This window comes from Nomia melanderi, chromosome 4 (assembly GCF_051020985.1).
Source record: "Nomia melanderi isolate GNS246 chromosome 4, iyNomMela1, whole genome shotgun sequence".
In the NCBI taxonomy this organism is placed as follows: Eukaryota; Metazoa; Arthropoda; class Insecta; order Hymenoptera; family Halictidae; genus Nomia; species Nomia melanderi.
Window position 1 is genome coordinate 13,121,864 of NC_135002.1, and position 14,593 is coordinate 13,136,456.

At 35.2% G+C, this 14,593-nt stretch overlaps 1 protein-coding gene across 2 annotated transcripts in view; it reads right to left on the reverse strand.

Moving 5' to 3' along the window:
• The window catches only part of LOC116425422 (tRNA dimethylallyltransferase), a 138,378-nt gene extending 129,246 nt beyond the window's left edge, over window positions 1-9,132 (reverse strand). The window contains exon 1 of one of the 2 annotated variants that reach the window (XM_031973096.2): window positions 8,938-9,110. In XM_031973096.2, the coding sequence (XP_031828956.2) occupies window positions 8,938-9,054 (117 nt within the window). In that variant the 5' untranslated portion in view covers window positions 9,055-9,110. Of the gene's footprint in view, window positions 1-8,937 lie in introns of both variants that reach the window. The other variant, XM_031973095.2, reaches the window with a different exon arrangement.
• Window positions 9,133-14,593: the final 5,461 nt, after the last annotated feature.

A 14,593-nucleotide genomic window follows, 5' to 3' on the forward strand; every position in this document is an offset into this window, starting at 1 on the left:
TATTTAACATTAGCACTTCAGGAATTCATTGCACACTTAATTGTATTGTTCCTAGAAAGATAGGCTTCATCATTTTTTACTTCACTCACACAGATTTTGGAATTTTTAAAATAAACTTCCGCAGTTAATCGGTTAACGTACATTCGTGAAAACATAAGAAACATTTTCTTTATAGCATATAGAAGCACAGTCTATGTGCTATATTTCCGTGAAGTTCACTTTATAATGACGACGAAGTATATTAATAATGGATTTTCAATGCGCGTGGAGAGACATTTGTTTAAATGCAGCGTCACGTCCGGCCGCACGAATATTCAACAAACCGAATAATCGATCGAGGGGGGGGGGGGGGCGATTCGAATGAAAATGCTTGCGGAAAGTCCTTGATCTAAAGTTAGAAAACTGAATTCGCGGGGCCGCGATACACAAGGAATTCCGCTTTCCGTAACACGAGGCGCCATTCTCACGGGCAACGGCGGAAGTTTTTCATGCGCGGCACGCAACCGTTTCTCTGGCTGAAACGGCCGAAACCATTTCGAATTCAAGGTCCGTAGCTCGTCACCGTCCCGCGGGTCACCGTCGTGATAAATTATCAACAAACGATCTATCATCTCGCGTTCGCCCAAAAAACCTGTCCGAATTTCTTGAACTCGGCCGGCTGACATTTTTGAACCAAGAGATTACGATCCGTCGACGCGACGCCCGCCGAGATTTATTTCCTCGCTGCCCGACGACGAATTAACTCATTTGCACCATACGAAAAAGTGGACAATTAATCGTTATCACGAAAAGACATTATTTTATTGCATCGAAATAAAAATGGTTCGGAACGTATAGAAAATTAAAAGCAAGGTGGCGTAAACAAAGAATTCATAATTACATTTAACGCGATAAAGTTAGTAGACAAAATCTAATTGTTCTGAACGTTTGTGAGTTTTCTTCGATGAACTTGTTCATATGCGCTCTAGTTATAATGCCCCAAAAGCTGGTGTGAATATATATATGCATTCCGCTGATGCAGACCAGGAAAAATGCGCGCATATGTAAGCTAATGATACAAATGGATTAACGAAAACTATAGCAACCAATTGTTCGTGGAACAACATTGTTAACAGATTTTTTTCGGTTTCTTCAGACATTCATTATAGTATTCAAGTGAAACTATTTATTTTCAAGATCTTTGCGAATATTCAATGCTTTGAAGATATCAATACATGCGAAACAAACAAACCGAAATCAGTCATTTTTAGTGGTACGGTAGTCCTAGTGTTACAGTCAAGTCGCAAACAGAAAATGGAAAAGAGCAGAAGAATAAAATATGTTGAAAGTTATTATACTTGAAACGACGCGAATCACTGAAAAGACGCGAACACTACCACGCAAATGAAAGACCATTTCAATTGGTCTCAGTACTCAAACGACTGTATACCATTTTCAGTAGTTACTCCTGAGCATTAATGGTTTTTTTTTAATTGAAAACAGCATAGAGAAAGGTATGATGATATTTAATTCGATAATAACTCGATATAGAAGAATACTTCAGTACATTTAACAGCTGGCCAAGGAAGAAAAATCAAAACGAGAAACCTCGTGACCGGTCTTTTCAGTGTTAAAATAGTGGCCAACTCGATTTGTTCCATATAGAACATAATAAAAACAGATTCCGCAGATAATGCTGATCATGAAGTCGCGGAACGCGATAACAAAAGTGGCAGGAAACAGAACACGGCATTTCTAATCTTGACAAATACTGTAAATAGTTGAACTATTCAGATCCGAGTTATGCTCGGTTTATCTCTTCACGAGATCATTATTTATGCTTAAACCGGGTTTCCTTCTTCGTCCTGTAACTAGTGTTTAATACGGGGCACGGCCCGAAAGTATAATACGTGCGGGCAAGATGTGATTCCTTATGCAAGGATAAATCAGGAACGTAAAGTGACATTTTTCCGTGCGCGGCTTTGTTCCTAAGGAAATCAATTCTGAAAATCCTTGGCCACGCTCACGCCTACGTGTCTATCAATCCTCATGCAATATTCTATCATATTTGTATACAATATCCCTCGCGACGTTTACGAGTGTATTTCGATCGAGAAAGCCTGAAGACAAATTTTATCGATAAAAATAATCATTTCAGAAAATTGTTCGATTCTAGGGGTTCACTTATCAGTTACAGAAAAGCTTACGAATCTTCGAAAACCTAATCCTAAAAGTGCCAATGTTGAACTGATAGTAAATAAATTTCAACGAACAGGAACTGAACGTAGATTTATCAAACCTTAGGTATATTAAGATATAACGTCCAGATATGATAAATCTCATTTATTTAATAATCCCATTAAATTTAATTCATTACTGCAATTAATTAATCTAACAAATTGCTTTCGAAAATATCAACCTTCTCAAGATAAATCGTAACTTCAGTGATGAACCTTGATAATCATTCACTGGACTGACACAGAAGAATCATAAAAAAATACCGATCCAAAATCAAATGTAGGAGTGGCAATATCCATGTGTCTAGATTGAGCGTTCCAAAAACAATGTGCGATCTCCCATCGCGATTTCTTCCACTCCGTGGACATTGGATCGCGCTCGTTCGAATTCCTCCAAAGTCTAACGACGACGTTAGGATTCAATAGGCCAAGTACTCGATGGAGACGTACCACACTACAACGACGATTCAGTAACCTGTAAATCCAGTTCATCGACTTTCATTTGACCCTGTCCCGCGACATACCGTCGATTTTGTCCCTGAAAACTCCGTGCCAGAAGGTCTCCGTTTACTCATTCGACGGACCGAGAATTGCTCCGTTAGACTACGGTTTCATTGGATACGTATCCTGTCGACCAGTTCACATTTCACTGTCACGCGTCGTACAAAATGAATTTCTCCGGTTACCATTACTTGAAGTAATCCTTTGTTAAATATCTGATTAATAACAGGAAGATTAAAATGGGAAACTTCACGTTCCAGCTGATAAAGCAACGATCAATTATCAGCTTGCAAACATCAAAGGTCTTTAGGTCTAAACCTTAACATTTAGAATCTATAATTCTAATTACAATTTCGATAACTTGTAAAATTCCTTAAAAAAAACGTCATCCATTAATCCTAATATGCTTAACATTTAGAAGCTGTACAACTTCTAATTACAGTAGAACCTCGATAATTTGAAATATAACTTGAAATATAACTTGTAAAATTCCTTCCTTATCTTCCACGCCGCTCTATAAATCCCCAAAAGTGAAAGTTTACGTATCCCCAAAAGTAAACATTTATGTATAAGTCAAACTCTTCAAAACACCTGTATAAGTCACATATTCGTTCGTTCAGCGTCTTCTACCCGGAAACATGATACGATGAAGCCTGCAAGACTCAAAGATCTTGTGTCATTCCATGCACGATTCGACTGCATTTTCACGGCTGCAGACTATGTGTTGTAGTCGTGAAATCGCTAACTGTACCTCTGATCGCGGTGGATCGCAAGAAAAATCTCATTTAAATGATTCGCGTCTACACGCGATCAATACGCATTCAATCTAACTATAGCTTTAGCGTGTCCCCCGGGAGGATTTTATCTGCGCGAGAAGAACAGCGGTTCCGTGATTTCTCGATGAATGATCCCTTCATCCGTCGTTCGATCTCGCGTGGGAAGAATCTCGAGGGCGGCGCCACAGGCACGAGGAAATTCGCAGATAGTTCTTCTCCCTCTTTTTTTTCTTTTTTTATTTGTTTTCGACGTGCGTGTGGGCAGACACGTGTCCGACTTCGTCCACGTTCCCGCGGCAAACGGTAGACAGTTGTGGTTTATGCACGCGGCTGAAAACGCGCGTGGTCGCTCGGACGAACGCTAGAGTAGCCGGAGTTACCCAACAAGAGTGGAAAATGTTGTTATTATTAACACCGGCAGCCTCCTCGGCCGAAATCAGACGGCCATCCGCCCAGAAGCCAATGAGTCAGACGCACGCAACGCGTGCGTAACGTAGCAGTAATATATGAGCCGTTTAAAAATATGCCTCTGTCGCAATTTTTCGTACGCGAAATTCTGGAAAGAATAATGAAACATCGGAGTACCGTCAGCGGTGGAGATAAATATCGATGCCAATGGTCGCGTGTGTCCATTAACACTAAAAGACGGGTCACAATGACCCATTCCTGATGTCTTCTTGTTGCAATTATTAAAAAGATAACAGATGTTCTGTGAGAAATTATTAAAGAAATTGATTTAGCGATATGCAAACTGAATTGTAATTAAAGTCTCAATAGATGCAATCTTGGAGTTTCCATAAAGGAATTTCCAACTAATACACAAAATAGTTCTCGTCAATAGTTCTCTGATCGATAAGATAAAAATGACCGATTTAAAGACCGTATATATGTACATTCTCATCGGTGGATCAAATCGAATGGGTAAATGCAATAAAAACGAAATATGGTACCACGATGTCACAGAGAAAAAAGAAAAATAGAAACGGGAAATTATGTCTCATTGTGTAAGCTGCCGGGAACTTGCTTATCGGTTATAAGCGGCGCTCGAGAACTACGGGGAAAAGTAAAAATAAAAATATTAGAAAAGTTACAAGGAACTGTGGCGTAACGATGACAGAAGACGAGCGATGGATGCGTGATTTATAGGTGTCTGTAAAATCCTCGCGTGGGTAGACGATGAAAAAAGGGATCACCAATGAAGTTGAAATAATTAATCGACGTTATATATAATGAATGAAGATACTAGAGACAGTCCTGGGACAGATTCCGAAATAATTTCGAAGGATAGAATCTCGTTGTGACCGAACGCGGAAACACGTGATTTACAAGTAGCGGAGACACGTGTACGCGAGCGCGCACGTTTAAAAACAGAAGCAACGTTTAACGAGTTGAAAACAGGATCTGTGCAAAAATACGTGTTTCGTACGATAACAAACCGTCGTGCTCGATGAATACGTGGAAACCGTTCAATACAAAACGTTTCCCCATCGTTTAAAACGTTCGTAACGATTAAAAATATCGACTTCTAATGCTCGGTAATTTTGAAAGTTAAATAACTTTAAAATTGCGAATGCGAAGGTAATTTAAAATGATTTCAGATCAAGTGAAGTCTAGTCTTAATATATGGAATGATATTCATTTTGAAAGTTAAATAATTTTTCAATTTCAAACGCGAAGATAATTTAAATGCTGTAAGTGCTTTCAATTCAGGTGAAGTCTAGTCTTAATATTTATAACGATATTCATTTGAAATCCAAATGACAATTATCACTGGTTTTATATTCATGTTTATGGAGAGAGTTTTTGCAGTCTATTATGCTTCACTAACGTGTAACGATTTCATTGCAACCTTATGTCGATTCATATCATTGTAAGTCCATTTTCGTAAATCCAAATTGACAATTAACCAGTCAATTTTTAAGTGAGAGAGAATTTCGTTGGCGGCCAGTAACATTTTGTACATTTGCAGAAAGAGGAGATGAACTATGAATATTGCTAGTATATGACCATTCCAAAAAGAAATATATACATTTATAAAGAAATTGATAATTGTTATGATTAATAACGTAGAAATGGCTTTAATCTACAACAAAGTCTAAACAGGTGTTTTTACCCGACCGGTCGGTTAAGTGTTAAGATGAAAGTATTGTTAAACGTTATGATAAGTGAGCAGTAAAAAAGAAAACAGAAAAAACCCCGAGCCACTAAAATAGCTCGAGTTTCACTTTCTTCGAGGAAAGCGAGAAAAGAATGTCAGTGGTATTATTGATTAGAAGGGTGAAATAGAAGACCCCCAATCCTCCGTTTAACGCATATTAGGAGCAGACATCGTTTAACTAGATCCACTTACATTATTACGGTTATCATGTGTACGTTACCACTTTGCATTTATATAGTTCACTGGATAATTTTAAAAGCCAGTAGAATATTTTTAAAAAAACACCGATGATAAACCGAGGCGAGCGGTTCATTAAAGCGGGAAACGTATGTAAAGTAACGCATCAATTGATGAAACGCTTTACGTAACTTAATTTATCTACTAGATAGATTCTTACAATGGGGGTTCCCGAGAACTGATTAATGAATTCGCTGGAACTAACATATATACTTTGGAAAACCACTTCTGTCGTTCGGACTGGAGTTTAATTTGTTACTGTTCTCGAATTAAGGGTAACTTTGACGAAAGTTACAAGAACACGCTTTCAATTAACGCTAGAACTACCAGATGGATCAAAATGACCCATTCATATCTTAATAAATGCAGTCTTATAGTTTTTATAAAAAGATTTTAAAAAGTCAACTTAACTGCTCGGTTAATTGTCATGGTGATTTATACAGATACACGAGGTATACAGAGTATTCCCGTAAATGAACCAACATTTTCCTCAAAAATTGTAAATATTAGAAAACAATAACAAAGAAAACGGTATTAACTCTACGATACTGTAGATAAATTGTTTATGTTTTCAACTTTTTTCGAACAATGAGAACAACTTTGAACTTTTTAATATACTAAGATATTCGGGGTCAAATAAGACCGGGAACAAACAAAATAATTTAAGAGTTTCATAAGTGATTCTTAGATTATTTCCATTTCTTGGAAACGGTAGAAATCTGAAAAATTTGTTTCCATTATTATAAAGTCTATTAGTAACGTTTAAACTTTTTTATATAATAATTTGTTTATATTCTTATGAATCCTATAAAAATGCATTGAAACTTTTTCATTTAAAAATTTGCTTACTTTATTGTTAAGTCTATAAGAAACATTGAAACTTTGTCCTTTAACAATTCGCTTATATTATTATAAAGCCTATAAAGAAACAATGAAACTTGTTATTGTAAAATGTATAAAGAGCATTGCAATATTTTCCTTTAATTTTCTTTTCAAATATCTACGGTTTATGAAAAGAACGTTGGTACATTTCACCGCGAACGCCCTATATAATTAAGCCCATGCACTCGAGAGGTGACTCTTAGTCACCACTTGATTTGATACAGCAAAACTATGAAGTTGAATATTTAATATTTTCATTTAAACTTTGTACTGCTATGTGAAATATTTAAATAAAATAACTTCGTCGGTTAAGTTATCTGTGAATTAGCGTTAAATTAGTTTTAACCCCTTAACTTGCACGCTCGAGTTAATTCGAGCGCGCTGAACAGGCCAAACTGTGAAAATAACAATGTGAAAGCAAAGAAAAAAAATCGTTTTATTGATATTTATCATTTACATGGAATTGTAATCTATAACACTTATTTATTCAAGAATAAAATATAGCCTTTTTCCATGAAAGAAAAGCACAGTATATCAAAATTGATTTTTTTTGGCCTGTTTTTTTTAAAAAAAACTGTGCGTTAAGGGGTTAAACAATGCCGTTTATATCTCGTCGGAAAATGTTGAATATTTCCAGTGAAAAACCTTCGAATGCAAAGGGTTAATATAAACGTCGTTTTGCCTAGAAATATATATTTTCCGTAGCGAACCGTTGGAGGTGAAGAAGAGAAGGACCAAGACGAGTGACAAAGCAGTGGGAAGATAATTACGGACACGTCATTTCCGACGAATTTCGGCCTCCTTTATGTCACAGACGTGTAATTAAACGTCCCCCATCGTTACTTTAGATATGTAGAAAAGCGGAACAATTAGAACGATTAACCCGGAGCTGTCTAAACACTGCCGCACTCGAATTTAGAACTATGAAGAAAGTAACAGGATGTCGAGATTGCCTGAAAAGTTTACATCGGGTAATGTTGGATATTTTCGTCAGTGCACAGTCGTAATTCCGAAAGCTGTCTGCTATGCGAATTTGCTTGAAAGAACGGAAGCCGTGCACGGAACGCGATATCGTCGGGATTAAAAGTAAATTGTTATTCGATTTAAAAATACTGAGAAACACCATAGAAAATAACGGAAAATTTCGAAATATGTATGCATTTTTTCGACAAATAAAAATGTCGATTTGTCATTCACTATTCAACGAGAATAGAAAATAAATAACATCAAAATAAATCGAATAAAACATTGAGAACTTTAAATACGGATCGGAAATATATTTTTTAAGGTACTTTCCGCGATACATTGAAAATTAATTAATTGACCGTGGTAAATAATAAATATAATTACGATAAAAACAAAAAATATTATGTATATTATGGTCACAATTTAATTTGTAACGTGTTAACGATGATCGGTATTGAAATAATATTTATATAGTTAATATTATATATTGACTGTCTATTTATATCTACATTCATCGAAGATTAAATCATTATTGCTAAATTTGTACTTTATTTCAATGAAAAATAAATTAATATTAATTTATTTATTAATTCATCACTTTTAAACACACAAAAATGTATATGCACTTCTTGACATAATTAACACGATTTATATTAGAGAGATACTATTATTATAAATTAAATGATCGTTAAACATTATTATTATATACAGTGTACATCGCATCTGAGTAAAGATAAAATAAATCTCAAGTCTACAATGCGGTTACAATAATAGTATTGCAGCATCGCACGATGTCGACGATGCATTTGCAAAAATATTCAAGCACAATATTCAACGAGCAGTAATGTATTTTACTATCGCGAGACATAATGCGCTCGAATGACAACTCCTAACCGTCGATGACCAGAACGTAAACAAATCCGAACACGAGGAAACAAATCCGTGCACCAGAAACAACTTTAACCTATCCGACCGTGTCTTTTCCCGGAAGAAAATTTTCCGTCGGCGTACCATTTTATCATAAAATGAAACGTCGATTTAAATCTTCCCGTGAAAATTAACAGTATTCCATATCAAATAAAAATAAAACTGATACATTCGAATTATCACCGGTAATAAACAACTTTTAAAAAGTGAACCTAACCTACAAAAAACGAGATTGAATTGTAACGCCAGAAGCCTAAGTTATTTTACCACTTACCTGCATGCTGTCAGCTGAAACAATTTCACCAGAAAATCTTTTCGCCAATTCGATGCTTAGACGGGATTTTCCACATCCCGTGGAACCCAAAATTGCTAAAACAGGCACACACGACATATCGATGTTTCCGTAATTGTTCCTCCGTATACGGGACTGCGCATGCGCGCACCTGTTCCCCATGAGCTTCTCGTTCCGTCCATTTAACCACGTGGTACCAACAGGCGGTCGATTTCGAACGGATATTTTTTGTATGCTGCGAAAAATTTGTGAGCTCGCTTATGCAAGGATTAAAGTGACCTATAAACATAACGTGAATATTGTATTTCAACGAAAAATTGAAAATTATACGGTTTACGAAAAAGCAGTTTCGTAACTATTTACATCAAGTTGAAAATATTATTGTTTATTTTTTACATTTTATTAAATGCAAAAAAAATAAGAAACTTATTACGGATCTGAAAATTTTATTCACTTAAGACAAATTTAATAAAGTAGAATTTAATAAATTAGAAGCTTCTAAATGTTCAATACAAACTGTAGAAATAAATAACGGAATAAAGGAAAAACAATATTACATGTTCTTTTTTAGACCTTCTTTTTGTCTTTCCGGCGTGTAATGAAGCAGCTATTATAAATCATTGTTAAACGTGGTATGCATTGAACACGAATGAATACATATTACGCAATGCATATATGAGAAAAAGAATAACGATTTGTTTTAAATACATGGCGCCGACGAAATCGCAAAAAATCTACAGTGAGTATTACTATCGTTATATAACGCGATGTTGCAACATATTACAATGTTGAATCCTCCTTTACAATGTTAAACGCAATTCGCGTCTACATTAATGTGTAGTATCAACAGTTGCATGTATGTACGAAGTCGTATTTTGCAGCGCTGCAAAATCAGCTGATTAATTCAGCTTAAGACGTAGATTTCAGAGTTCCCTGTCACGGAGAATCATGCAACACTCACGGGACGCATCCTTGATAATTACAAGTATTCTATATTTCAATGATATTTTTCAATGAAACGTTATTGACATTGCACAGTCATTAACAGATAAAGTAAAGAACATTTACACGTTGAAAATTTAGTTCATGTTTTCTTCGTTGTAAAATAACGTTGCATTTTTTATGAAATATCAAAAGCTTATTTTCTTCTCCAAATTGCATACAGCGAAAATAAAATTAAAATACTTCGAGGTACGATTAAAAACATGTTAATCGTTAATACCATGTAATTATTTTTGCTTTTATCTTTAAATGTAGAAAATTATAAATTTGTTTACCCAATTATTTTCTAAACGTTAAATAAGTAATTATTTAATATGTTTGAGAACATTTAAGAACGTGAACGAAATTCTCGTATCATTTTTCTAATCAGGTCATAATGATATATCACATGAAGTGTTCTGTTACAGCTGTTCCTTATCTGAGGTTTAGCGAATCTAATTAAATATGTACTAAGAATTCACACCCCCACTCTCTTTAAACACAGAAGCCGTCGACACATGTATTGTTCTATATAATATATTGTAGAATACTTCGTAGATAAAACATCTATAGACTATTCAAATTTGTACAGCTGGTTGATATGTTAGATATACTGTCTTGTACTGACATATCTGTAATTACAACAAGTAGTTAAGTACAAAGACACTTTCACATTTATATTATTAAAATTCCCAAGGTACATTTGACATCTCCATCAACAAACCGAAAATAAACTATTAAATAAATTATAAAAAAATTTTTTAAATTAGTTAATATTACTCTTTAATGATAATCAAGTAGGTTAAGTAATAAAGACAATTTAATATAATTCTTATATTAATATTATTATTATAATGTTAATAAATTAATATCAGCCTTTTTATTTTCAAAATTTATAGTAGACTAATCTGTCATTCAAAATTTGACATTGGACTTTCAAATTTAAACAGTTCGTTCATCGAATTGAAATACTTGCATAATATTGTACAACTTCTAACTCGAGTACATTGCTTTATCAATATAAAACTAATAAACGATTCGCCTGTGTCGTTCAGGTTTATCTACTCTATTTACGCAGTCGATGTTAACTATTCTAATCTGACTAGAATACATAATGTAGATTTAAAAAAACAAGTCTTGCCTCTATGAATTTACATATAAAATTTGATAAAGGCAATGGAATATTTATATTTGATCAACTATATTCATATAAAATTAAAACCTTTCCATGAATATTATATAGTCATATTAAATGTACAACAAGAAAAAAGTCACTTCGCAAAATCGTGTTACGCGGTTGGTACTTTTATCGCTAAAGACATCCACTTATCACATCCACGATTTGACTACCTTGCATGATCGTGTGTACATCCTAAAATTTATTCGCATGTAAGTAATTGTTATCGCATTTCTCCTACCATCGTTTGCTCAAACTTTATAACCCCGGTAATCGTTATCGAATTCATTTCTCATGTCAGACATTATTTTAATTGCATAACGATTCGATGGTTTTTGCTCATTAAATGACCGTCCCAGTGATACAGTTGATTGAGACTTGAAATTTCTCACCCCTACCCCCTTATCAACGAGGGAAACAGAAGGAACATCCATTTCTTTTTCGTCCTCTTAAATGCTAATAATATAATACGATTACATTACATAAGGATTTCGTTTTATCTAGTTAAATCACATCTACCGGCACGAATTCAGGTAAGAGGTTTAACAACCGAAATATTCGGGATTTCCTATGACGGAAAAAAAATAGAAGGAAACCACCGATATGGACCGAGAGATACGTTACAGCATTATCAATTCGACCATTATTTGCCACGGTTCTTTTAATAATTGCATCCTGGTTTATAGATTAAAGCACGGTAACCCAGACCTTTGCCGAGATATACCAAGAAAATGTTGAAACCACATCTTGTGCTGAATGACTCTGTTATGAATTTCATTATGTATGAAACCACTTCGAAACCACAATTCAAAACTTTTATTACACTATTTACATTTATAAAAATATGAATATATTAAAAATAAATAAATTTTAAGAAATTCAATGAATTATAAAACTAAATAATCAATTAATCCAAAATGTATTAAATTTAAAACAAAATTAAATTCTCTATGTTGAGTATGACTCACAACTAGACGATAAAGCAGCAATTGAAATTATATGAATTACATGTATGTCTAATAATACATCAATAAATATTGCAAACATCAACCTAAAGCGCAACAGAGGGCTTTCGAACAAAACACACGGAGCATAGTTTAATAAATATTAATTGTGAACAAAAAAATTGTGAAAAAGTGGGATACTGAAAAGTCTTAATAACACGGTAACTAGGACATCGAAACGCGTACAAGTATTATTTTATTCGCGCACGTTCGAAACTGAATCGAACCGGAACCCGAAATAGATAGGAGTGGAACATCTCTATTACAACTACATACTTCGTTCCACCAATGAAACAGACGAGAGGGAAGAGATTTCTTTAGAGTCACTTAAATCTAAATCAGCGTTACGTAGGATAACTTCGGTATGGTTCGATAGTCTTTAATCTGTCGGGCCTAGATTTAACCTCTTTCCCAATTACGTAATGACCGGCTCCATTCCGTTTCTCTGGCGAAACTCTCCCCAAGCGTTTTGGCTTTTGGGAACTGGTATGTATTCCGTGAGAAGTTTTCTTCTATCTCAAGATGACGGAACGCCTCGTAGGATTTACGCCAGCCGACCCGGTGCGCGGTGTTTGCTTCCACGAGTAGATTGTAAAGAATCGTCTGTTTAAAGTGCTTTAGATTATGATCCTATATTTTTTCGCGCAGGCTGAAATTTAGTTTCGTAGACTTCAAATAAACAAATCTATTTATGGTAACCGCAAAGCAAATACCCCGCGCTGCGATCACCGATAGGCGCTGCTGGTTGTTGAACCATGGTCTAGGAATTGTTGAACATTTTTCACATTAAGACTACGTCACCTGAATTTGGGTGACACGATTTTTTATGCAGATTTGAAAATGACTTTCCTTGGTGACGCGTCAAACGAACCGATTTTTCTTGGATGTATGAGATACCGGAACGACAATGAAGGAATCATGAAATCATCGTTTTGGCTTTTTAGTTTCTGTTTTATTCAAGGAACTGTTTTGATTCTATAATAGTTTTGACGAATGCTGATTTGGTAGTCAACGTGTTAACCCCTTGCCTTATGATTTCTTTTTGAACTGTGATCGCTCTAACTACTTTGTTATTAATAATTTGTTGAGAATAAGTGAACAATTCTAGGTATATTCTGTGCTAATGTTTACTCTAAAGTATAATCATTGATAACGATGGAATAATATTTCATTTGAATTCAAACGAATTGAATAATATTTATGTTTGTTAAATTCTATTTAGAATCTTTACTAAAAGTTAATGTTTCAGATTTAAACATTTTACTGCTGTCGAACCTGTGATCAGATTTCTTGTGTTCTCAGAAAATCTTCGATCGTCCTTAACTGTAGCTATAAATAGAAGTGCATAATGAGGGGGCCAGTAGTTAGAAAATTTAGACATAGACATTGCTGTATGTGCTTCAATAGCAACCACGAGAAACGTGAAAGACGATAATCTGGAAAAGAGTATTGCGATGAAAACGATTAAGCAATATATGGAAAAAAGGAAAGTCCCTAATAAAGGTAGAATATCTATAATAGTACAAAATACTACACGATGAATTCCTAGTGAAATCTCTTACGAAGAACTTATTAAAATGTTTGATTCAGAACAGAAGAAGTATAGTGATTTAAAATTAGCAAAATCAGCTAAAGAGGACCCTCAAGAGGATCGGCGATCAGTAGCGAGAGCTGCTTGGAGGAATTCGGTGGCGTGCTCCCGGGTGTAAAGTTTCGAAGAGGCGAGCGAGCCGTCGCCGCCGCGGTTCGTGCCGTGTGATTTATCGTCAATTTTACACCCGATAAAAGTTTCCCGACAATTTCGCGTTCAATCGTCTCCGCGGAATCACCGATTACACGTAGTATTTTCGGGATCCCGTTATATATCATTCGGTTTATTGGCCGCGCGCGGATGCGTGCACGTTGCCTCTGCTTTCCATAATTCTCACATTTAGCCGCCTAATCGCGGCCTGGCCCGGTCGAAATACTCTATTGACGCAACTGCATGGAAAGTTTCCACAGGAAGCGTGAAGAGTCGAAGGTATAAAAGTTAGACGCGGCGAAGGGAAAGGCACGGAGAAGGACAGAGTGAACGGAACAATGTTAACCCCTCGCCTTGCGATTTCTTTCATAGCCCGCTGGAATTACTTTGTCACTTATACGTTCGTTACGTTCGTTCGTTTGTTCATTCGCATCGATGACAACCTTCGCGTTTACGATATTTCATTAGCACTAGGTTTACGGAACGCGTCAATTTAACGTATACATAATTTTACAAACATTAGTTGCTAAATATCTACGTCGATTTTGATTGATGCAGTTGCATGAATGTGTATCCTAACTGTCTATTTTTCAACCCCTAATTTACGAGATCTAAATGAACGGATATCCATCTTGCTAGGAACAGCAGAATAAACTGTCAGTAAACCTACTGTAGAATTTAAGGAAGTTGTAATATGTAATATTGAAGAAATGAAATTAAAAAAGTTATTGGGTT